The sequence below is a fragment of the Chamaea fasciata genome, unplaced genomic scaffold, assembly GCF_029207755.1.
Source record: "Chamaea fasciata isolate MVZ Bird 193981 ecotype frontalis unplaced genomic scaffold, bChaFas1.0.hap1 SCAF_18, whole genome shotgun sequence".
Lineage (NCBI taxonomy): Eukaryota > Metazoa > Chordata > Aves > Passeriformes > Sylviidae > Chamaea > Chamaea fasciata.
This window is the reverse complement of record NW_027094103.1, coordinates 8,724,590-8,749,969: the sequence shown is the minus strand read 5'-3', so window position 1 is coordinate 8,749,969 and position 25,380 is coordinate 8,724,590. Positions and strand designations below refer to the sequence as shown.

The 25,380-nt window shown below is 46.2% G+C and overlaps 1 protein-coding gene and 1 long non-coding RNA gene across 3 annotated transcripts; both read right to left on the bottom strand.

Annotated features, from left to right (window-relative positions):
- Positions 1 to 1,334: 1,334 nt before the first annotated feature.
- LOC136298790 (uncharacterized) lies at positions 1,335 to 4,552 on the bottom strand. 2 transcript variants are annotated; one of them, XR_010723371.1, is made up of 4 exons: positions 4,415 to 4,552; positions 4,187 to 4,326; positions 3,723 to 3,901; positions 1,335 to 3,538 (listed from the first exon to the last, which is right to left on the bottom strand). It is a non-coding gene; the product is annotated as an uncharacterized lncRNA (long non-coding RNA). The 2 variants fall into 2 exon arrangements; XR_010723370.1 differs by lacking the exon at positions 4,187 to 4,326.
- Positions 4,553 to 5,897: 1,345 nt separating this feature from the next.
- On the bottom strand, positions 5,898 to 23,137 carry PITPNB (phosphatidylinositol transfer protein beta). The gene is made up of 11 exons (XM_066199660.1): positions 23,078 to 23,137; positions 22,131 to 22,161; positions 21,158 to 21,303; positions 20,425 to 20,516; positions 20,293 to 20,300; positions 19,095 to 19,169; positions 18,463 to 18,546; positions 12,857 to 12,934; positions 12,245 to 12,355; positions 11,603 to 11,725; positions 5,898 to 7,668 (listed from the first exon to the last, which is right to left on the bottom strand). Exons 1-11 carry the CDS (start codon positions 23,095 to 23,097, stop codon positions 7,618 to 7,620), a joined length of 819 nt encoding a protein of 272 aa, XP_066055757.1. The 5' UTR covers positions 23,098 to 23,137; the 3' UTR covers positions 5,898 to 7,617.
- Between the last annotated feature and the right edge of the window lie 2,243 nt (positions 23,138 to 25,380).

Here is a 25,380-nt window from a genome sequence, read left to right as displayed (position 1 = left end):
AAGCAGTGAAAAGTGTATTTTATAAAACATATTTTTACTTTCATTCTTGGGGTTTTGGTCATCTTGGGGGAAGCAAGGAAAGGCATTATTTAAATAGTTGTAGCTGCTGGGGATTATTTTCTAAATTAACAATAGTAATTGTGCCTGCCAAATCCAAAGTTGAGGGGATTCATTTATTTCAACTCTCCAGACAATAGCACAATTTTGGGTTTCATATTGCAAGCTCTGAAAACCAAATAGTGGGACTGATGTTAAAAAAAAAAAATCAAACAACATCAATTCATCAGACTTAAATCCAGTTCTTTCCATTGTGTCAGTTTAACTTGCACTGAGAAAAGTTGCTGCTCAGCAAAAAAAAAAGGGGAAAAAATCCTTTTTAACAAAATGAATGCATCATACATAAAACATCACGGACCATACAATTAGTAAGCAAATGTAAGAGTTCAGCTGAGTTCATAATTATTCAGCAAACCTATTCAGAATGATTTTTTCTCCCTGCAGCAATCTACTGTGTGGGCTCATTACCACTGAAAATCTAACGAAGAAACCACCACAGAAACTGCACAAAATAAGCCCATATGCTCAAGACACTTTAGCTCAGCCAACCCTTAGCAAGAGCCTCTTAAACGCTGACAGGGAGAGAGCCCAAGCTCACTTCTCTGCGGTATTTGCAGTCCCAGCTCTCCAAAGGTGTCCCATCTTTAGTGCAGCTTCAGGTACTTCAGTTGTGGCCACTCCTTTGTCCTCTGTGGTGCCACCAACGCCTGCACCGTGTCACACAGCAGCCCCGGTGATGGGCCCTGTCTCCGGAGCAGTCACCCAAAAGCCACTTCACAAAAGAGCTGATGGGTTTCTCTTGGCTGGGATTTCTCTTCCTAGCAGGGATTTTCGGTGAAAGGAATTGGAGTATTTAGAAGGACAGGTCTCCAAATCTGGCAGCTGATATTTTCAGGGAAGTTTTCAGCATTTCTGCCTGGAACAGTTTAGGGAAATTTTTGTATCTCCTGTCTCTCAAACTACAGCGAATGTGGTGGTGGAACGGACGCAGGAGGCAAATGTATAAAATCATTAGATCAGCTTGTGAGTGCAGGGAGCACAGAACCAGCTCCCAAGAGAAGGCATTGCTCCACAGGGGATACTGTCTGTCTGTGTACATCTGCTTGAGCTCCTGAGAACAGAAGGATTTTTGGGGATGGAAGGGCTCTGTTCTGGGCAGGTCCCAGGGCCTGGCATGGTTCAGGCTGTGCCCAGAGTGGGCAAACCTGTCTGCACATGGTGCCTCACAGGCTCCCAGGGATTTGCTGCCTGCGTGGTCACACTGCTGAGCTGGGAGGCACCAGCTAAAAAGCAACATGTAGGGACTTTCAGTGATCTGACCTCTGCCACTCCTTGTCCTTCCCTGCCTGAGTGTCTGGTGACTGGGTTTGTAATTGAGATTAAAGACAATTTCATCTGTGAAACCTGATTTGCATTCAGCTTCTGGGAGGTTCACCTTGCCGGTGTAGAAATTTCATGCTTAGTTTTACCAACAATGTGTGGTTTCTGGAAAGGCTGAACCAAATTCCTTCAGACGCTTTACTGCTTCCCATTTTTAAAAACGCATAGCTGAATAAACAGAGTTAAGGGACTAAACCACTTCAGTCATTTCCCATAGGGATAGACAGCAATTTCAGAACTTAGCCCTTCACAGGGATTTTCCTCTTTGGTTCTTCTGCAAGGTTGGTTTAGTTGGTTTTAGTTCCTATACATGGCTGCGAGCTTGAGCTGTGTATTTTTCCTGTTTGGGTTTACAGGTTCCTCAGTATGAATAATGATATTTTCACAATATCAGTAGAGTTCTCCATTGCTGCAAACAGCTTTTTTTTTTTTTTTTTGGCCAATTTAGTATGTTAGGTGCCCTTTATGCCACTTAGGTGAAAACTTCTGCAGCACATGGGGCGCTTTGGTGTACATATAATGAACACCAAAAATATGTTTTGATTGAACATATAATTTGGATGACTAAAAATACAGGACAGTGTAAAATCATACAACACCAAGAGTGTACATTGGTAAAAACAGAAGAAACCCTAAAGCAAACTTTCCTATCCATAGCACAGTCAATTGCTTGGGCTTTTATTTTTCCCCTTCAAATTCCCATCTCTAAAACACACATGTAGGATCAGACATTACACTGGGAAGGGGATATTAACAAAAGAAATTATATATATATTTACAGCACTCTATATATATATACACACAGCACAACAGAAATAGACAGAAGTAGTGAATTAGTTTGGCTACAGGAAAAGTAAAAATGTTGTTTCCCAAAATAGCTCAGTGAAAGATAAATAACCAAATGGCACCTCTCTGTATGGCTAATCAGTGTTTTAACTCTCTTCAGTGTTTTATGGTGGAGGTTGTGTGACCAACTTTGTTCTGCTGCTTTCCTAAACTTGAACCAGGTGGGAATTTATGTAAGCGTGGTGGAGCAAAAACAACCTTCGAGCATCTGGAAAGTCTGGCTCACTGTGGGTGATGCCAGAAAACCACCAAAGTTAATTCATTTTTCATCATGTTATAAATTGAATTACTGTGAGAGAGCCAGGGGGTGTTTTATAAAGTCCTGATGACTTAATTTCCCCTAAGTATTAGCTTCACGAGAGCACTCGCCGTGGTGCTTCCTCTCCTCATCCTGCCATCCCCCGGGATGCCACACGCTGCAATTCCATCCTGCCCTCGCCTCCCTGTCAGGACAGCGCTGGGCGCAGTGGCACTGCTGGGTGTGGGTTTTTTAAAACTTTTTTTTTTTTTTGGAAGTCACTGGTTCTCAGGAGGTCACCCACTGGAGACCAGGTTGGCTTCTCCTGGAGAACTCCCCCAGGTCTGAGCATCGCCCGCATTCCGCTATCCCCTGCTGACCCTGCCACCCCTCCCATTCTGGCTCCCAGGGCTCCCTGCCTTCGGCCCGTGACCTCCTGGCTCTGTTAGAGAGCACGCTGCACATCCTGGGGTGACCAGGATGCTCGAGACCCTGGGGCCCAGAACTCAAAGCCACCAGGCAAATAAAGCTCCTCCTGTGTTTATTATTTATCGTGTTACTTCATAAGGTTTAGCAGCACAACGTGCGTTCCTGAGCCGCTGGTGAACCTTGGCTCTCAATCCTGCCTTTTCCAATTTAAATCAAGTGCCCCTGCCCACACGCTGTAGTGAAGAGGCATCCCAAGACAGAGAGCACCCGATCCAGCAGCATAAATTCACCTGCCCCGCTTAAAGAATTATTTGCTTTCCAGCAGGAATTACTCCGGCACTATTAGCTGCTCCACACAGCTGGCCCGGCTGCCCCTGCCCCCAAACCTCCCATCTCCCCGCCAGAGGCACAAAGGGTTAACATCTCCTGCTGCCCAAAACCATCGCTCCTCCACCATCACGGCCCCTCAGCATCTGTACAAAGGGCCTGATTTAATCCGGGTTGCAGACGACTCACATTGTACTCGCAGCCTCGGAGTGATGTCGGGTGATCAGGTTTCCAACTAATATCCAAGGCACAGCCCGAGCACTGAGCGGGAACAAAGGCACCTTTGTTACTGAAGAAAAAAAATCCCCTGAAGATATTAGCAGTGCAGTAGAGTTCAAACTGTTAAATGATTCAAATATTATTTAATGAATACATTTGAAATGAGGTCTCGCAACCCAGAACACTTTTTAGATCATCATTTACAAAGAGCCGCCTCTTCGCTTACTTCTTTATGAAGTTGCTGCTTTCAGATTTCAATTATGGTCATTTTGCTTCCAGCCTCTTTCAGGGACTTCCCATGTTGGTGTCATTCAGTTCTTTTTACGGTACGGTTTAGCCAGTGACTACTGGGTTTTTCAGAAGTCCTGACAACCACATTCCTTTAATTTATCTTGGACTGTGCCTCTATGTGAGAAACAAGGGAGACAGAGCCTTTTGCAAAAGGAGCAACAGCATTATATGTTGTTCTAGAGGGTGCTAAAGCCCAGCTTATAAACCAGAAATTCGGTAAATAAGCACATCAAGATTTTAGCTGGGATTGGAGAAGCTGTAAACTTCAGGTTCAACAAATACCTTGAATTTCTTGTGTGTCCTGGATATGCAATTCTAAACCAGAAAGCCATGTCATTTTAGAGAGAAAAATTAAAGAATAAAGGTAGATGGAGTTCAGGAAAGAAACCTGTCACCAACCTGAGGAATAAAGTTTTAAAATTAAATTAGGACTTCCTGTGCTTGTAGCATTAAGAAATCCAAGGCTGCTCTGAAGCACGGATGGCAGATACTGTCCCTGAAGGGTAACAGCAGCACAGCTGGGGCTGTGTTGGTGCCTGCTGAGAGGGTTTTTAAAAATACAGCATAACTAGCAAAACTGGGGAAAGAGCACCAGACCAGAGTGACTACAAGGATCAGAACAAGTACCAGCACACCAGCAAAGAAAGGCACAGGGCAGTGGCAGAAATTCCTCCAGACTCTGTCTTCAGGTGCACTGCAAGGAAACCACATCCCCTCACACCAGGGCTCCTCCTGGCTCTGCTGCTGGAGGCTGCAACCTCAAATAGCCACTGCTGAGGAGACAGGGACAGCAACACAGGATTTCACTTAACTGACATTAAGGGTCCTCATGAAGGTGATGCCTCAGGTGGAAGGAATTGAAAATCTGCCTCCAAAACCTGGGCTTGACAGATTATCGTTAAAATCTTTCAAACTACTGTGCATGCCAGAACTTTGTTTGTGGTAGGGTTTGCACACTGAATTCTGCCCACAGCAGGCAACGAGGAGGCTCCACAGGAATGAAATGTCTGCAGCCATCACTCTGGATAATCTCTACTTCCCGACAATTATATGCTGTTGATTAAAATTCATTTTCCATATCAATTCAAGCAGGTAGAAAGTCTTTCATTAAAAGTTACAAAACTTCACAGAAAATCTTTTCCCAATGACTTTATCAAAGACACAATTCAACAGAGAAGACTCTTGAATTGTATGAACTGAATAAAAACCTCAGCAACAGCCTTGTGCTTCAGATTTTGCCATAAAACCACAGCGCCACATTTCAAGGACATGATGTAGCTCCTAAACATGACTGAATCGACTGAGGCTTGGAAATGAGGAGTCAGTAGTCTTACAGGACATTTTCAGATTGCTCAGAGAGTATTTAGAAAGGCTCGAAGGTGGAAAATCCCAAAAGACCCAAAATCTCAGCAGATTTTTTTCCTGACATTTCTCAGTCTACGTGTAAAGGTAAAAGACAGAAATAATTCTCCTTTCTCTTCAGTGATTAAAAATCCTCCAAGAAAAAAAGCAAATTCCTTACAAGTCCCCTTTAGCTCACACTTGTGTACAGCCAAGTGATGGATTTCAAAGGTTACTGCTGGAATATGGTTCACAGCAGTCTATTGCAGTGAATAACTATCACGTTTACATATCCATTATATCAAAACTACGTTACACTTCCACTGCTTCCTGTTGGTTCGCCATCTGGAAGCTAAACAAGCTGGTAGTAAAGACAGAATTCAGTTCTGCATTTACCAAAGGAGCCGTACAAGCCTTCATTTGCAGCAGGTGATTGCACAACCTGAGCAGGCAGAACCCTGCCCCAGAGCCAGCAGTGAGCCTGCCCGGAGGGCAGCTCAGCCAGCCCCAGGAGCGGGACCAGCCAGGGAAGGACACCCAGAAGTCCCTGAAGACCTCCCAGCTGCAGCCCCTCCTTCTGCCCGGTCCCCCTCTGCCACAGCAGCCGCAGCACAGAGCCCTCCCTGCTCGGGAGCGTCAAGGTTCCAGGTGCTGCTCAGCCTGAAATCCCAAACCAAACCCAGCCCCACAGTACCCAGGTGAGAGCAGCCTTTGGGACCCCAAACACCAGCTCAGGAGCCAAATGTGAGTGCCTGAGATAAGACACAGAGCTTTTTATGATCAAATTTATTTAATTAAATTTCATTGCCTGCTTTACTTGTCAGTCGCACCAGAGACTGCCAAAGGAAACTAAACATTGTACATTCACTACAAGATTCTCTCAAATTTTCACAACTAGTCCAAATCCATGGAAGTCACAGGGCCCCTTTCCCTCTGCATTGCAACACATTAACAATGGCAGGACACAAACTCCAGCGCTGAGGAGACCTGAGCCCTTGGGTTCCAGGGGTACTTCAACGACCTCTGTGTGTGTGTGTCACGTCTCTGCATTTACCACCCCAACCTCCCGGTGGTACAGGACAAATCACCACTGAACTAACCCAGAAAGGAAATAAAAACACATCCCTGGGGGGCTGGAGGGTGGGTGCAGTGCCCAGGTGAGGCACCAGCACTGGGCAGGTGAGGCAGTGCCAGCCTGCACAGCACCAGGACAAGGTGCACAGCACACCTGGCCCGTGCTGCCAGTGCAGGAAATCTTTTGATGGTTAACAGAAATCAGATCCCTCCTGGGAAGTCAGGCAAGGCTTTCCCTGCCAAGAGTGCTGGGAGGAAACCAGGCATTAATAGATCTTTATCTAACTAGTGCTTTTAAAAATACTTTTTCTTTGATCTAACAAGCATTAGGATAATGTCCCCCTGTTATGTGCTCTGAATAGTTCCTTAAACATGCTGAAGACCTTTTCCCTATGGAGCTTCCTACAGGAGAGATTCATTATCCCAGGGGCTCTCACACATCAGCCCCTCACAGACAGCAGGGAAACACGTCAGGGGCTACAACTGAAACTGTCATCATATCTGGAAGTCTACATCTCCCAAAGTGTATTTCCAACATGAAAACAGCTAAAATCACAATTATATTCCATTGCTGTGTGTGAAATCCAGAATGCTTCCATGGCTTCCAAAGGGAATCTCTGGAAAACAGCTACTGCACTGGCAGGAGCATTCCTGGAGGGAAGAACAGTGACCCTGTTCTCACTGCCCAGCCTAAGATAAACTGGAAAATGCTCCACAGGTACTGTCAGTGTACTTGTCTAAAAAGCAGCTTCTGGAAAATTTCAAGTTGCAAATTACTTTATAAAGCACAAGTCATTTTTCCTTAATCTTGCCAATTTTAATGAAGAAAACTGTTAGCATTTCAATGTACAAAAGTCCAATAAAACATGATTTTTTTTTTCTTTTAAATCAGTGAGTGGGTAAAGTTTGGGTTAAACTTATTCAACAGTAAAAGTCTTCCAATTTCCACTAACAGAATTTTTTTTTTCTGATTTGACTAGAGGATAATGACAATCCAGAAATAAATAGCTATAAATACATTCATTGTTCCTATTCCAAAAATTCATCACATAGGGAAGACATAAAACTGAAATTAACTTGTTTGAGTGTTCCTTTACAATGAGAGATGGGCGAGTTAGAGCAAGACTGACTTGGACAGGAGAGAAAAACAAGTAGGGCAGAAATTGGTCCAGTATTGACATTCATGAACATACCAGTTAGCAAAATTCATCCTTTAAATGACACTACTCAGTTGATTTTTTTATTTGCTTGGGGTATACATAATGAAAGCAGTTTCCTTGGAATCGTTGCTAGGACAGGTATAGCACCCAGAGACACTGTAACCACCCCTTCTGTCTGCATGTGTGTGTGTAGTTATATACAGAGTCATGCACCCACACACACAGCCAAGATCCGGCATCGGCGTCCGTCCGGCGTCACTCGTCATTGGCAGCACTCGTTCCTCTCACTTGGCCTTGGTTACGCAGCTGTGGAGAGAGGAAGGGCAATTCCTGCATTAGCAGCTTCTTCAGACAGAGCTCCAAACAGGCAGGGAGATTATCTCCAGGGAAAAGCAGGACAGGGCCTCAGAACACCGCCGGGACTGACAGTCACACCAAAGCAATGCCGGCTCCTGAGGGAATCTCAGCGGGAGCTGTCCTTGGGTAGAACCTGCCCCCAGGGGTGGGAGCAGCTCCCTTCACTGGGGAGCCCACACAGATCAGTGGGATGCGGCACCCTTGGGCTGGGATGTTGCAACAGTCCCTGTAAGGAACAGCAGCAAGGCTGCTGGGCACAAGCACCAAGAGCCTGTAACTCCAGGAGAAGCTGCTCCTGCAGTAACGGTTCTGACACAGTTTAGTGTCTGCAAAGACTGGGTGGAACTGGATTCCAAGAACTGAACGTGTTTGGAAGGTGACAGTCCACAGCTTCCCTAAGTGACAAGGACCAGGTCCACAGATCACTTTGCTCCTGTGTGTGCAGCAAAGCCATGCTGGCGTGTGTGACCGGTGCCCAGAAGGGGCGGGTGCCAGGGCTCAGCACCATCGCCACGACAGCAGCACATCCCACACCTCGGGTGCCTGCACTGGGTGAGCATCAGGCACCAGGACAGGTGGCCAACGCTGCAGCAATTCTGTTCCCAGCCTTAGTGCCTGCATCAGTGCCCATCTGGTGTGTCCTGGGCACCGTGGGTCAGTCCCACCTGCTGATCGCCACACCACTACCGAGCAGGAGGACGCTCAGGCCCACATGGGTTGTGTGGACATTAAGATGAATTCTGCTAGCAATTCCCATCCAAAAGAACATTAATCCCTCTTCTCCTTTTCCATCCAGCAGTTGACTTACACAGCTCGCTTTGCCTCAGAACCTACAGAGAACTCCTCTAGACGTCCGCAGCCAAAGTGCCTCGAACGGAACCCTTCTTACGCATCTGAAGTGAAATAAAACGTGAGCTCCACACACAGAACCTGTCACGTCGTGGTTAGTATGACAGAAGGAATGACCTGCAGGGCCAGGATCAGCTTCTCCTTGGCCAGGACCAGCTACAGCTCAGGGGGTTTGGCCCATGGTATGGTATTTCTTTTTGGCAAGGAGACCTGGGAACTGGAGAGCAGCTGTAAACAATGCTGCTTGAAGTTTTACTAAGCCCACGATGCTCCAGCATGGAATCACTGCTCAGGAGACCCAGTGTGGCATCTCTACTCTCACACAGGCATGAGAGAGGTTGGTCACAGGGCTTTGGCTGGACCAGATGCTTTCCTACTCTGCACTGATGAGCTGATGCATGTTTCATGGAGCAGAGGTGCTTCTCATCTCCAGCAGCCAGAGACAGAATCCACCAAGTGAAACATAAACAGTGAGAAAAAAGATGGACTGGGATAGAGGAACTCTGGAAGTACACTGATGAGGAATCAGAGAGTAACAGAAAGTAACAAAAGCAGAGATCCTGACTATAAAAATCGACTGAAGATGAAGCACAGGAGCAACAAAAGAACTGGAATGTGCACAGAACCCAGAGAAAGATCAGCTCGTAGCAGAAGGAAGAAAAGGTGTTCATGAAAAGGGGAAGAGTACCAGGACACTGTGTGGGGAAGAACATGCACTGCCAGCCCTGCTTTGTGCCTGGTTTGGCTCGCAGCATCACAGCCTAGGGCAGCCCTGTCCATTCCTGACCATCCTGCAGGGACAGGGGCATGGACATATCTGTGTCACACTGAGCACTCACTTCCCAGTGGTCCTGGCCATAAAACACACTTTGTGGTGTACTGGGGATGTAATGGCAGTTACTGGTGAGCACAGTGGATGGAGTAGTTGAATATGAAACCAGATGACAAATTATTTTAGATAAAACTAGCATTCATATTATTTGGCAGTGACATTTTTTGCCCTTAGGTTGTTTAATAAGGCACTGCATCACAAACCCATGGAAATTACATCATTTATAGGCGTTTGTAGATACCCCTCTTGCAACAACTGAAAAAACCCCAAGACAGCAGGTCCCCACTCCTCTCACATTTCACAATATCCACAGAAATCTGGGTTAGTGTAACATCACACATTTATCTTGTGAAAAAAAAAAACAACCAAAAAACAAAGAAACCAAAACAACCCAACTTTTTCAACAATACACATATTCCTGACACTAACATCTTACACAACAAGCTATTTACAAAAAAACCCAATTTGCCTTTGCAAAATGAGAAAATATTAAGCAAATATGTTTGATGTTTAAGAGTGAGGATAAATGTTACACCCAGAGACGTGCGAGCTGGGTTTGGCTTAGGGTAAGAACTAGAAGAGCAGCAAATATTTTGGAAAAAAAATATTTAAAAGGAGCTACTTACCAGTGAGAAATGTGAAATAAAACATCCACAGACACACAAAGGAACAATTTCATCATGCACACAGGTGTGTCAGGTTCTGCTGCCTCTCTCCAGCACACATCTAGTGTCTCCTCACTGTCACTACCCTTGCTCAGGGAAACTGGATGAAGTCTGTTTCAGACCAGTGAAGAACGATGGATGTGCACAAGGGAACCCTTCTGGCAAAAATCAGTTTAGAGAGCACAGCTCTTATGCCTCCTCCTCCACAGACACCTGGGAACAGGTGGCTCTAGGAACAGGATCAGGCATAAATTAAAATTCAAGAAGAAACCCCCGTGATTTGAGAGAACAACTGCCAAAAACACCCCAAAATGCTCATGAGAGAGCACAAGATCTGCAGGAGGTGGTGAACACCAACCTTGTCCAAAGCTCATTCTGGGGCTGCTGACCCAAACCCTACAGCTTATGGGAAAAGAGCATTCGGTGCTACAGCTCAGCACAGGAAGGTGAAGAAACACTTCTTCCAAACCCAGGAAACATCCCTACACAACACAGGCTGTTCTACACTGTTTGGAAAGTCCCTGGAGAGCACCAGTGGGGAAGGAGGAGCTGCAGCTGGTTTGGGACCAAGAGCAAAGACACACCGGGCACAGACCATGGAATGTGTCACCCCTGTCCACAGCTGGTCTGAAGCCTTGGGCAACCAGGTTAGAGGTGTCTGGAATGGGCCAAACCATACAAACAGCAAGTTGTAGCTAAAGACACATTGTGTCTTGGAGAAATTAAGACACTGGAACTGTCTGGGTAACCTGATTGGGTTTGGGCCGTGAAGCAATTGTCAAAACGGGAAGGAAATACAACTGCAAATCCAAGAACTGCAAAAATGCCATAAAGTGGGATTTAACACGGGAAAGGTTCGTGCCAAAGGTCATGTCCTGGACAGGCTCTACAAAAGAAGTCTTCCTTCCCAGCCTATGGTGGTTCTCTACCTCTGAATGGAGAGAGCAGTGACAGTGCCCCAAGTCTGAGCTTTCTCCCAGGTATCAGGCCACGCAGATTTGGTCCTCACAGCCACTAAAGCAGGCAAACTGACATGATCTCAGCTGATTTTACTGACTTTCTTTTTGGAAGTAAGACTTTGGTTTGGTGGGCTAATTAGACACGGAACAGCTGACAGGTGACACAAACTTGCTTGAAAACATGCTTGAAGAGAAAAAGTCATCAGATCTAGTGACGACAAGAAATGAAACAAAGCAAGACACGTGATGGAACGGGACAGTGACAGCTTTGACTTCCAACCAACAAGTGACAAAAAGGGCCCTGAATGGGACTTTGTGCAATGAGTGTGGTGCCATAAACACAGAGGTAGATCAGGGCAGACATCAGAGGTACTTACACAGCCACTTCCAGTGTGACAGCACAGAATGCAGGAGAGCTTGAAGCACATGGGGCTGCACTCAAGGGGCCACAGTGCCCATCAGCAATTGCCCAAACACACACACAGGCATGGACACCACACAACTTGCCTCAGCTTCTGCACAGATAGATCTGCAGGTAGAAGCAGGCACATCTCAAAAAAAAAAAAAAGCTTTCTTACCGCTTCCAGCTCCTTCTGGGTTTCATCCTCCATCCTCCTGATGTCCTCCATAGTCAGCTCAATCCACTTGTCAATCCAACAGAACAGCTGGCGGTGGAAGTTGGTAAATATCCTTTTTTCTTGCTTTAAGAAGATAAACAAGCATTAGATCACAGGTAGGATTTGCTAAAAGCTGGTGAAATGATAGCAGCTGCTCAGGTTTGAAGAGTTAAAATCTTCAAGGGAGTGCTGCTCCACACTGCTAGGGATTCAGCCACCTCACACCCCTGGATCCAATTTAAATTCACCTCATTTCTCAGATGCTTTAACATGGAAAAAAATGAACAAATTTCACTATCAAAAAAAGAGTTACAAGAAAGTTCAGCCATTCACATTACTTGAGAATTATGAAGAATGTTGTTAAAACCTGTTCAAGCTCCAAGGTGGCAGCAGCCAAACCAAAACAGCCACTTTGCTTTTTTTCCCTAGAGAACTGTTCTGGTACTACCAGTGAAGCTCCTCTTGCAGCAAACCAGGATACAAATGATTCGACTGGTGGGGGAAATGGACAGGAATTCCCTGGCAGTAAGCAATAGGAAACTGTACCACTGTTCCTGCTCAAACCCCCACATCAACACAGCCCCAAAAGGCAGGAGTACTCACCTTTTGTATAAAGTTTTCAACTTTGTTCTGCAGTCCCCACCACTTAAATTTGATGGTCACCAATTTATAAGCACACATTTTGGGACACTCCTCATCAGTTGCTAATTCCTTCTGTTTGGGGAAAACAGAAAAGAAGTTTTAATACTTTTAAAGTTTAATTATTAGAAATTACAATTCTAATTAGTGCATTAGAATGATAAATAATATAATTAATTTATAGTAAATTAATTAAATTTAACTATGCTGTTATGACAATAAACTGCAATTCTAAGCATTATCACAGAAAAACAACATTCTAATCAGCAACTTGGGGTTGTTCCTGACAGACTCCCTGTGATTCACTCCAGGGCACAGCAGTGGGCTGCTCAGTTCCTGTGGATTCTGGTGTGGCACACACAGCCCATTCCCTCCTGGACAGGTTCTGATGGCTGGCAGGAGGCACTGGCAAGCCCTGTGCTGCTGTTGAGGTGTCACTGGGGTGGCATGGGGGATGTGCTGGGCCACAGGAAATTTGTGCCTCAACTGGAGTTGAGCCAAGTTCTGAGGGAACCATAAGCTTTGTTCTTCTGCTGATAAAAGACTTCATAAGGCGGTAACAACAGCCCCTAGTACCTTCCAGTTTGGCCCCAGAGGTCCTCTCTTCGTCTTAACTGACTGGAATAATGCAGGATCTTCATCAGCTTTGTAGTCCTGTAACATAAAACGCTCTGAGAGTCAGAAAACACCACCAGATTCAATATCCCACTGCGTTAAGCTTCTGCTCACGGCTGCCAGAATGATCCCCTGAGTGCTCTGGAGCAGGATGGGTGCAGCAGGGCTGCCAGGCTGACTCCATGGCTCCATCACACCTGCTCCCAACACAACAGCTCTCCAGGGCTGCTCCAGGCCAGAGCTGCCCTGTGCTGTGCACTCTGTGACATCTGCACTGTCCCACTGGGTCTGTGACCGCTGAGAGGAGGAGAAGGCAGTAATTCAGCAACCAGCATGCTAAAGCTATTCAGGCTGCACCACATGGCCGCTGCTGGGGAGGCAGAACAGGAGGGCAGGAGGCAGAACTCCCTCACACAATCAGAAACTCTGAGATCCCAGCCTGAGCCAGGGGCAGAGCCCACCAGGAGCTGCCTCACTTGTGGACAGCTCTGCTCACCCCCTGTACATGGGATGAAAGCCACTGGGTACAGAGCTGAAAGGGACAAATGCTTCCAACAGATGGATTTACTGAATTTTACTGATGAGGGGTATGAAAATGATTATTTGATAAAGATGCTGTCACAGAAACTAGGAAAGCATTAAAAACTTTGGGCTCAGTGAAAGCAGGTAAGGTTTATACTGTGTATAAAAAACATTTATCCAAGATTACCACTGCACCCACACAACCCAAGTGTAACAATTTAAGTTGCTTCAAAGCAGAACAAATGCTTGGTAGGTGCTACAGAAAAATCCAAGAAAGTTTAGCAGAGTTTAAGGTCTCATTTTTAAATAAAATTTCAGTGAAGCCAAAACTGCAGAACACAGAGTGAAAGAAACACCTCCAAGAGAAGCAGCTCCTGGCTGCTGAAGGCCATATCAGATTTCAGCTCCAGGTTCTGCCATCAGCACAGAGCAACAAAGGCTACTTCTAGACTAAATTCTGAACCCACAGAGCAAGGCTACATGTATTAACTGCTAATGCTTTCACAGACATTCTGACATTTACAAAAACCTACTGCCAGCCAAATGGAGCTGAAAAATCTAGAAAGTCCTCTCAGAGGAATCTGATTTGACTTACAGAACATCAGCTGCTACACTTTCTTCTCCCCAGTCTTCTCTCATTGTTCCCAGTTCCTTTAACATACCTATCTACACTGCCTATTAAAATAAGCTGAAGAAACCTTAACTTATCTAGAAAACATTACTAGGTGTTCAGACAAACTTCCATATTGAGGACTCCATATTAAGGAATTGAACAGATATTTCCTAGAAGCAGCCAAGTGAGTAAAGACATTTCAATCCCATTGCTAATCAGCGTTTTATGAACTTCCACAAACCAGGACTCTCCTCTAGCTCTCCCTCTAGGCTGAAACAACACTCTAGTTTGAACAACCCACACAACAGTCAGCCAACCTCAGCAGGGGCTGCCACGGTGCTCCACAAGCCTTGCCCGGCCTCAGAGCCTGAGGAACCAGCATTAGCACTGCACAGCAACACTTCAACATCTAACTTTGAATTATTATAACTGCAGAAAGACTACAAGCCATATTTGCCACCTGAATTTTAGTGAAACCCACTCATCTATGATTTTACTGTAATAAAGCACATGTCCTTTCCAGAGACATCACAAAGAGCAAATACACAGCAGCACACGAGTCCCTGAGTCCCTTCCTGCTGCACTGAGCACAGCACTGAGCCAGAGCCACTGGCTGTGTCTGAGACCAACTTGTCATCTCACAAGTTATTTCCAAATAACTTGGACAGCTGCAACCCACTGGAATCCTCAGGTTCTGCATTGTCCTGGAGGCTCAGTGTGATAAACTTTCTAAAAATGATTTTTTAACAGTCCTTGTGTGGAAAAAGAGTCATCCTCTTTACAATTAAATCACCTTTAAGATACCTATGCAAATACTACAGCAAAATGTTTTTACAGAAATACACTGAGTGTTTTAAATTACTGATCATGACTGCCTTCTAAAAATCACACTCCACCACTGGATAGAAGACATTGAAGTGAATCAAGCTATAGCAATGGATAAACAATTTTGTTCTATGTAACTAATTGTTGGCAGAACTGCTGCTGGTTTGGGGCAGCAACGTGCCAAAGAGAAACACAAAAATTCCACATCTTAGTGCCAGTTTTATAAATAAAACCAGGTACTGCATTGAGACAACCCTGAATTTATTTTCACTGTGTGAACATCCTGCCAAGGCAGAGCTCACTGTAGTGGTGTGAAGCATGAGGCATTTAAACTGAGCTACATGTGCAGCCTTGATCTGCCTGGTTTATGGAGAGGAATTATTTGCCTGGATACCCCACGGACACTCAAGTCCACACGATGCTGTTACCTGCCATCCCACCTCCCACTGCACAGGGACACTGGTAAAAAGCAACTGTGCTCTTGCATTTAGGACCCACATAACAATAACCACAGCTGGAAACACTGGGGAAGAAAATGTTATCTCTGAGTGAAATGTAGGAGTGAAAAGAGAAATTCCAAGAAAATAGATGAGTCAGGGTAAAGTTTTCTATGTTGAGAAAGAAGCTTTGAACCAAGACCTTTTAGAACTCAGTAAAACCAAATCCTGTTAAGGACAGGAAATGCCCTTTATAGACTAAAGCCTAGATGGACAGGAGAGCACTGTAGGAACTCTTCTCTACACACAAATCCTACAAGCATGCAGGGAAGAAGACTGGACTAGAGCCAAAGTACAAATAAACAGCAGTTCTTTGCAGAGTTTAAGGAAAATATCTGTGCAGCAAGAGCTTAACTCCTGACAACAACAAGTCCTTCTTAGGAAGAAAAACAGGCAGCTGCTGGAGCAAATATTACAGCTCAAACCCCTGAAGCACTCTGGAAAGCCAGACAGGCAAACATCAGCCTTCAGCAGCATAACAAGACAGAGGAGCAAAACCATTTCAAAGAAATACACAAATACCATTTCACAGGCAGTTTCTGCTCATATTCTCAATATAATATGCATGAATGCAACCATCTATTATGAAGAAGGATTTAGAGAGACTGTGAACCACATACAATAAAGCAGTATCACAACAAACCCAGAACCTGGACACTTCTTTGCAATTCTCAGTCTTTAGAACTGCTCAAAGTGGCAACAGTGCTCCTGAGAACTCATGGTTCACTATCAGTTGGTATAAAAATTCAAATCATATATACAGGACAGAATGGTTTTAAGAAAACTTTCAGAACCTAACAGGAAAATTACACCAGTCTGATGCCTGATCTGCAAACCCATGAAAATGGAACTGAACATGGAGTGGCATCACACTAACTAGGTAGGTGGACACAAATTCTGGCTTTCCAGCTCAGTACTGTATTAGTGTTTTAGGCAAGAGAATGTACATACTACTGGTGTTATGGAGCAAAAAACTCACATACAGATCCTGTGGAAGGAAACACCTACCAGCACTTCCCTCCAACATCATCCACAGCTCCGTGAGTGCTCATTCACAGCACAACAGAAGACCAAAATCAGGTTTATCTAAGTATGTCATACTCCCAGCTCAATGCATGATTCCCATATCTTATCACTGAAACAGTCACCAGCACCACTGTGACAAGCACTCGTGTGTTTTAGGTAGGTTCAGCTAAATGGCTTTTAATAAAAAATGTCTTGCAATCACTCCCATCTCCTGAGGAGTCCTGCAGCTACAGCACAGCTATCAGGGGAACCATTGCCTGAGATCACCTTTGAAAGAGTGCCAAGGTTCAAATGAGAAATGAAACCAGCCTGGTTATCACGGACTCACACCGTGGTTAAAGGTCTCTAGGAACGAGGCTGGAAGAGATGAATATTTATAAACACCCAGGGCAGGATGAAAAGTGGGGCATAGAACTAAAAGCACATCATACTTGTACATAGGTAGGCTGTCCCATGGGATGTGTCATTACATGATGATTCCGAGGTTCAGCACTAATAACGTGGAGCTGTTTAGTTGCCTATTGTGATAAATTAAGTCTGAAATGGAAGAGATCCACCTAGTAAGCTCAGTAACTTGAGAATCTTTTAGCACTTCCTTACAGACTGCAGAAGAGAAATTCCTGTGTTCCAAAGTATTTCCTCAAACTGTAGAAAAATGGACAGCACACAGAAATCCAAACTCTTAAGGCATGTCTAATCTGACTGATTTGTACAAAATTGTGATTTTTGAACTTTCTTTCAAGCAATAAAGATCCACCACGACCTAAACAAGACATTTAATGTCTTCATTGTACAAAAATAGCTATAAACCTGATTTCAATTTGTTTTCACTAGGCTCTACTTTTCTACAAATTGTTTCCAAAACCACAGCCTACTCTGATGTTAATCGAGTGCTCATTTCTGGTTACACTTTAAAAGGTCTTTCTCTCCTGGGAAGTCACTTTTATATACAAACAAAATTCAGTGACACAGACTGCAGGCTGGAGGTGATTAAGAGAAGGCAGGGTTAAATGTGTATCTAAAGAAAGTCACAGCTGTCACCCAAATTACTTCTATACATACTTAAATGAGCACGAGTCAGCACATGCATGCCATCAGTAGCTTGAAGAAAATTGTATTTTCATATTTATGCTGATTGTAGCTCTGAAACTAAAGTAAATGCAGCACCACAGGAGGGTGGACAACGTTCATTTACAGAACAAAAGGATACAGCTTGAATACATGGAAACTTTTTCAACTTTGCTGGATTTTATAGATGTAGCTCCATTATTTCAGTTCTACTGTTACCTGAGGTCATACCTTTGAGCTGCTTTTCCAGGTAAAACTATGTTTGAGAAGATAAATGTACAAAAAAACCCTTCCTTTGGCAACACCGACTATTAAAAAAATTCAATCACACGGTGAAAATGAATCCCAAGTATTCTTACACAAAAATGGGCTATACTGTGAGTTTCAATCTGCAAATATCTGCTAAAATATTTGCTAAAAGTGGAAATGGAGTTAGAAGTTTATAAAAAGGAAACAGAGATGCAGAAACATCAGACGAGACTTAAGACTCTGGATGAGACCACTCTGTACTCAGTTTTGATACTCTGTAGGTCAAATATACAAAAGAAAAAAGAGGATTATGTGCTGAAAACAGTTCCAAAGACTTCCTGCAAAGAAATCCTCTGCCCAGAATGTAGGATATCCAGGTATCTACTTTCAGAAAATAACAGTTAAACAGTATAAAGAGCCTCTCCTTGCACAAAACCAAGACAATCACATTTACTGTGCAAACACAGTATCCATATTAGTTCCTACCACTTCCCTACTGTTCATAAAATATTACACGTCCAACAGTCCAGCTGTTACAATTTGACAAACCAGGCAACAGCCCCAGCAGATCCAGATGTGCAGAAGGAATCAGCAGTAAAACCAAAGAAGTAAGGCAGGCATATAAATTAATGGTTCTGTTCAAGACACTTTTTATGTCTCTGTCAGGTGAAATCCACACCATTTTAGCTTATTCAGTATCAACACAGAGCACAAGTGGAATCAGCTGCATGCTTCATCCCAATCACAACAGCAGAACATTTACTTACTCCTGGTTCTACTTGAGTTCTATCTGCAATGTCAATATGGACAACCTCAACGCCCTTCCACGTGTTTGGATCTAAATTGTGCACCTGCAAAAAAAAAACAAAGAAGGAATTATTCCCATGCTGGGAAGTACACGGAGATGCACCTTGTGCAGTACATGTGTGTGCCAGGGAGTTTTTCAGGATGCTGTAAAGGCAGCATTCTCCAATCCTACCCTTTCTTCCTCTGCCTTTCTCAAAGGGAATGATCTCCACAATTACAGTTTAGTTCACTCGCTAATCAATTTTAAACCAGCACAATGCCTTCACTTCTTGTGCATTCAGGAAACCTGGATTTAAGATTAGGCTGTATTCATCTGTCACATTTTTTAGTACTAATGAAACCAAGCTCTAATTGGAATCATTAAACCATTACCCATTCCATAATCTGCATGAACCCCTTCTCCTGTCCTTAGATCTCCTTGTATGAGACATTCTGACCATCTTGCAAGGATCTGAAAATTGCTTTTCTTGCTTTACTCACTGCTCAGGCATTGACTTTATGCAGTAATTATCCACCATCACCGGGTAGAAAATACTTTATCTATATTAATTGTACAATTGCACTAAGGCTTGGTATCCAAACCCCAACTCACGTTCTCTGTTGTTCCCAAATCTGGTTTATGCCAGGTCTCAATTTTTATGAAGAAGTCATCTTTCATGTATTCATTCTGTGAGAATTAAAAGCAAAAAGCACAAGTCTGATTATACCTCTCTGCTCTAAGTTTAAATAAATGGTATCTACACACAAGCCACTACTAATCCCTGACTAACAACACAATCTATTGAAGTGACCAGAGAAACACCCCCTTACCTACATACAGACATAGGTACATGATAATCTTGAACTAGAGCAATGACTACTAAATTAAAGTCAGTCATGTTTAAGAAATCCGCATCTACCTGTGCACACCAGTAGAAATAACCCTGCCATTTGCTTTCCTGCATCCTCAACCCTGAAGTTCTTTACCTCAATGTTCAAGTAATTTTCAGATTATTAATCCTGCAGTTAGATGTTACTGTACAGCACAATTAAAATCACAAAACTGGATCATAATGGTCCAGCTGCCACCAAATTGTGCATCTAAAGACAATGACAGAGCCCTGCTGAACCCAGAAGTCAGAGGGCACAGGTATCAGCAGGATGAGTCAGCCTCAACAGCTCAAACTCACTTGTTACTCCTTGTGTCACATCCACATGGTAACAATCTAAACCATGTTTGCAAGTGAGCAGATAAAGCAGTTTAACATTTAACTAATAAGTTTCTATTAAACAAGTCACCAAAACATGTAAAACGGCATTAAAATCCTCAGGATGTGACTCCCATGCATCCTAAAAAACCAAACCCAAATCCTGAGCTGTGCTGATCCATTTAGATTCCCAGTTACCCCATTTGAACTGAGGCAGGAATTCATTTTACAGCAAATGGCATTTCAGACAGGCAGGGACTGATTCCATTTCACTGCTCCTCCTGCATTCAGGAGTGTAGAAGCCTCAGATATGTTGCTTTTCCCCTCCCACTTTTTTTGTCATTATGTCTTACCAGGACAGACATTATGCATCTGTAATGGTAACTAAAGGCATAAAGCAAGACTTAGAAAATGAAATAATTTCTCTGACAAATTACAGTTCTAATTATAGCCACGTGCAGACAAAGTAACAGGGAGCTCTACACCAGGAGTCCTAGCAAGGCACATCTGACAGGCTGGAGCCAGAAAATTGTAATGGTAGTAACAGACAAAATATATCCCAAAAAACCCCAATATATGACTGGTAGGATTTCAAATACTCACTGTCACAACTGGTGTCGATGGAAAACACGTGCAATGAAAAAAGAAAACACAAAGCATTATTAGATACAATTGTTTCTGAAAGGTCTCACATATAAAAACACCAACAAGGGAACACACATGGGGGAGACTCACTTGTTCTACAGTAGGGATATGCATTCCAGGCCTTCTCATGGAACACCAGGGAGCCTTCTGGAGCAATCATCCTTACAAACCCAGGGACTTTACTGGGAAAACAAACATGGATAACGTGTTTAAAATCCTGCCAGCTGAAATTCCTCGCTGGTTTCTTACACTCCAATAAGAAAGGCACATTCTACCCAAGCATTTGAGGGGTTATGATGTACCTTGTCACCTGCAGTGAAATACACAGGAACTTCAAAAACCTTCCTGATCACGACATGATTAAGAAAAAAAACGGGAAAGGTAATAATTAGGTAATTGAAAGTGAGCTGTGTGATCATAAGGAAAGCTGTGCTATCCTTCCTCTTGCAGAGCACCAAAGACACCTGCTGAGGAAAAGCATTGCACAGAGCCCTCACCTCCAGCTCCCTGGCAAAGCAGCTCCTGCAGCAGGAACTTTACGTCCCACTCATGTCAGATGCCTGTCTAGAGCAAGCAAACACAATTCTTTCAGCTGTTCCAGAGAAGAATCTCAGAGAAGTATATGGAAATATACATATTTAAAATCCACCGTATTTCACATTTCCCCACTCACCAGATCACTCATGCACAATTCAGCAAACCACAAAGTGGCAGGAAAACACACAAGTGTCCCAGAACAGCAAACAATGGAAGGCTACCCTCACCTTTAAACATTTCTTGGTAAATACCAAGGGACTACAACGTGCATCAAGGCTTTTCTCACCTCTTTAAATGATAGATTTTGTGAGTGTATTGTCCCTTCTCGCCATCCTGTTCATAAGGCTCGTTTTTTAAGACCTGAATTCCTTCTCCACCTCCTGTTTCGTTTTTGCTTGCTTCTGCCACTGAATAAAGTTGCCCAACTTGATACTGAGGAGGGAAGAGAAGACAAATGTTAGCACCAAAGTTGGCCAAAACTTTTAACATGTTTAAAACAATTAGCTGTTTCCTCTGACAATGCAGCAGTACAAAAAAGATTATCAGCAAAGTAAAATACACCATATAAAAGGTATTTAGTGAACTCTGACAACTTTTTGGCAACACGTATCTGCAGCTCACAAACACCAGGCCTACATCCAGGTCGTTCCACAGCAACCCAACACTTTGGTGTACACCATGAGTTCATTTTCCTATCCCAAGAGCTAAGTGTATTTGTCATTCTTTGCTGCACCAAGAAATATCAATTTTGGGTTTACAGATATTGGAGTGACTGACTTCCAGCTCTGAGCCTTCCCAATCCACACTTTCAACCAACTAACTGCTGCCCTTACAGGACCCAGGAAACACACACTACAGAACAAGTGTCATGTTTCCCTCAGAAGCACGTCCAACACCCTGTCATGACTCTCATTTTAATGTACTTCAGCGCCATCTGAATCGCTGGCTTCACATCTGGGAAGACAATTCCTACACTTGTGGCTTCAGGGAAAGGCTTGGAGTCCCTCAGTGCTGGATCAGCAGCCAAGTGCTTCCACAGGGCACAGCTGTACTGGTGGCAGTGGAAGGCTCAGGACACCTCAAGGCTCTGTGCTGCATTTGGAAATTCCTTGATCAGAACAGGGCTCACACGTGTGTCACTCATCTCTGTCAGCACAGCCACAGCACAGGACATGTCTGGACTCAGGCTGGTCACATTTCTGACGCAAAATCCCCTCCCAGCCCTCAGTCCGAATAAAGCAGGGAGGATCAGGACATACCTCTTGCACTGAGCAAGGTAAAACCACTCGGCTGAAAGAGGAAAAGAGAAAATTCAGTAAAATGAATCATTACACTTCACCTGCAGATAACTGATAGAATAGAGATATTCAAGAAAGAACTGTCAAAAGGAGCCAGTTCTAGTTTTCTCTTCAGAAATCTCTGTGACAGGAAGGCTTTGGATAAAACGCATTAAACCCAAGCAAAGTTCAAGGCCAGATACATTACAAAAGGAAAAACAAGGGATGGAGGACGGCAGAAGCCGCACAAAAGAGCCGGGAAATCTGGGATCTACTTCCAGCTGTCATAACAACTTTGTGTTATGCTAAATTTGTTTACAAACTTTTGAACCTACACATTACCTTTACTACCACTGAGGCTACACTCACTGGACTTTGAAGCAATTAGCAGCCAAAAGCAGGGACAGAGAAACAAACCAGCTTGTGGTCCGCTGGCAGGAGCCCCCACGGGAAAGATCCACCCGGGGGCGTGGAGCTCCCGGCGCCACCAGCACGGGGAAACGGGAGCAGGGAAGGGCTGTGGCCCCGTGCCGGGGCTGTCGCCGCTGCCATCCGAGCGGCTTTCCAAGGAAAACGGGGGAAAATCCCCCGCGGCCCCGCCGCCTCCCCGCGACACGACCCGCGGGACGGAGCTCGCGGAGCTGCCGGTGCGGGGCCGCGTCCCCGCCGCGCCGAACGGCCCCTCCGGTGCCGGCGGCCCCGGCGCACGGAGCAGCGGAGCGGCCCCCGAGGAAGCGCCGACCCCGGGGCCACACGGCAGGAGCGGCGCGGGCGGGCCCCGGCGGCGGCGGGCGCGGCCGGGGCGGAGCCGTCGGGGCGGGGCGCGGCGCGGGCGGGGCGGAGGTGGTCGCCGCGGCGGTTCCCTCGGCCCCGGTGCCGGTTCCCTCAGCCCCGGCCCCCCCCGGCGCTCCCCCGCCGCCCCCACTCACAACTCCTTGATCAGCACCATCTTCCCGCCGCTCCGCGCACGCGCCGCTCCCCGGCCAGGCCCCGCCCCCGCCCCGCGCGCCCAATCGCGCTCGCGCCTCGCTCCGGAGGCGCGCACGCGCCGCGGCGCCGCCAATCCGGGGGCGTGCGGCTCCCGCGAGCGCACACCTCACCCGTCGGCAGCCAATCAGAACGCGCCGGGCCGGATCCGGTGGGCAGCCGCCCCTCCCGTGGTTGCCGATGGGGTGACGTCATCGCCGGGCGCCGCTCGCGAGGGGCCGGTGAGGGGCGTGAGGGGCCCGGCCCGGCGGGGAGCGGGAACCGGGAGCGGGGCCAGAGATCGGGAACAGAGAGCCGAAACACAGAGCGGGGCCTGGCGGGGAGCGGGGCCGGGGATGGGGGCCAGTCTGGGGCGCGGTGCCGGCCGTTCCGGCCCTGCACGGCAGCGGGACGGACGCTCCGCGCTGCCATCGGGCGGGGACGGGCCGGTGCCGGCCACCCCGGGTTGCCCGCTCCGCGGTGACGGGCCCTCACGAACCGACGCCGTTGCCGAATGGGGTCACCCCCAGCGCCTTCCCAGCGCGTGGGAAGGGAGAAGCTGCAGTGCCGATGGATTTCGGGGAGCCCGGTTCCGCGGTTCCGCTGTCACACCGAGCTCCGTGTGCGGCTCCGCCGGCCTTGGCACTGTCGCTGTCCTGGCTGCTCTGGCGCTGCCGGCCCCGTCCTCTACCTGTGTCACACGGGGGGAAGCTAAAATTCACAATCTGTTTCAAGCAAAATCCTTTACCCGCGGATCCCGGTCAACTCTGGGCTCCCCCTGTACTGCCACGCACGAAATCCGCAGCAGACTCGGTTTCCGCGGCCAATGCCGCCCTCTTGTGAGACCTTTTTTTTTAGCCTCCATCGCAGTCACAAGAAGGACAGGGATTAATAACGACCACACAACAAGGTTCAGCCAGGCTGGGGCTTCGACCTTCAGCTGGCATTAAAAAATACAAAATGAAAGGAGACTGCAGGTCTAAAAGCTCAGAAACATTGAAAGAAGGCTGAAATCAGCCCCAGATGGAGCCCTTCCAGGCTGTGAGGAGCCTGAACACTGCTCCTGGAGGAGAGGAATTCCAGTGGTACCTCAGGGCTGCTGGGGCAGTGATACCGGCCAGTGCAGGACAGGATTTACTTAAAATAATGTATTTTTAATATATTGATTTGCTTTCTAGTTCCTGAGCATTAGTTTTCATTTTTTTTTCCCCAGATGTTTTCCACAGCCATGCAGACTTGCTTTCCCCGTGTTTGAAATGCACCCACAAACGTAAAACCAGGTAAACTGGAAAGAAAAAAACAATCACAAGCTCCACACTTGTGTTCCAGTGGCGCATCCTTTTCCCCAGAGGTGACCCATGACCCTCTGCAGCCCCCTTGGTTCCCCTTTCCCTGGAGAAACCATTGTCTCCCACATTTCCTCTGCCAGGAGCTAGAACCAGTGAGGCATTTACACAAAGGACAGAAATCCAGATAAAACGCAGTGTTGCCAAACACTCCTCCCCCACACAAATGGCTGTAAGGAATCCCTCAGCAGGCTGTTCCTGTGGACACATTTCCATGGAAGTCCTTGGATGGTGACTCAGGCCTGCCCTGGCCACGAGGCACAGCAGTGATCAGGGCTGTGCTGGGGCACAGCTGGAGGGGGTTGTCAGTCTCTGCTTCCCCCAGGCATTCAGGATTTTCCTTTATTTGGTTTTTCAGTCCCTGCTGCTGCTGCTCCTTCCCCATATGGACAACATTTGGTGTTTGCTCAGTCCCTGTTTACAGCTGCATGCTGCCACACACGACAGTGTCACAAGGAGCCACATCCCGCTGACCCAGGAGCTGGCACAGACAAAGCACTTGAGCCCAGCTCCACCACAGCCCCACGGGAGCAGGGAATGCTTCCCCAGGAGCTGCTCCTCATGGCAGGGCTCCAGCCCAGGCTCCCCGTGGCAGCACCAGCACTGCCAGCGCCCCTGGCTGCTCCCAGAGGCTGTGTGACAGCTTGGTGGGTTTACTTCCATGTCTCCCACACTTCCCCACAGCACAAGGGCACCTTTCACATGGGGGCAGGAGGAAGATTTAACTCATCAAGTTCCAGCTGGCATTCGTGTAGGGAGAGCCTCTCCTTTAACCCTTTAGCACGGGGTTCTCCCAGCCCTTGTGCTGCTGACTGCAAGAGATACAAGCAAACACTGGCGCTCCCACCCCGTCAGAAGGAAAAGCTACTTCCAGTGAGCACTGGCAGCAGGAACGCTGCACTGCACAAAAAGGGGAGGAA

Excerpts from the sequence above, each read along its gene's own strand:
- PITPNB (XM_066199660.1), bottom strand. The coding sequence starts at position 23,097 with ATGGTGCTGATCAAGGAGTT. Across the intron at positions 22,162-23,077 it reads ATGGTGCTGATCAAGGAGTT|CCGAGTGGTTTTACCTTGCT; the intron begins GTGAGTGGGGGC and ends TTCCTCTTTCAG. Across the intron at positions 7,669-11,602 it reads CCCAGAAGGAGCTGGAAGCG|CTGCGTAACCAAGGCCAAGT; the intron begins GTAAGAAAGCTT and ends CTCTCTCCACAG.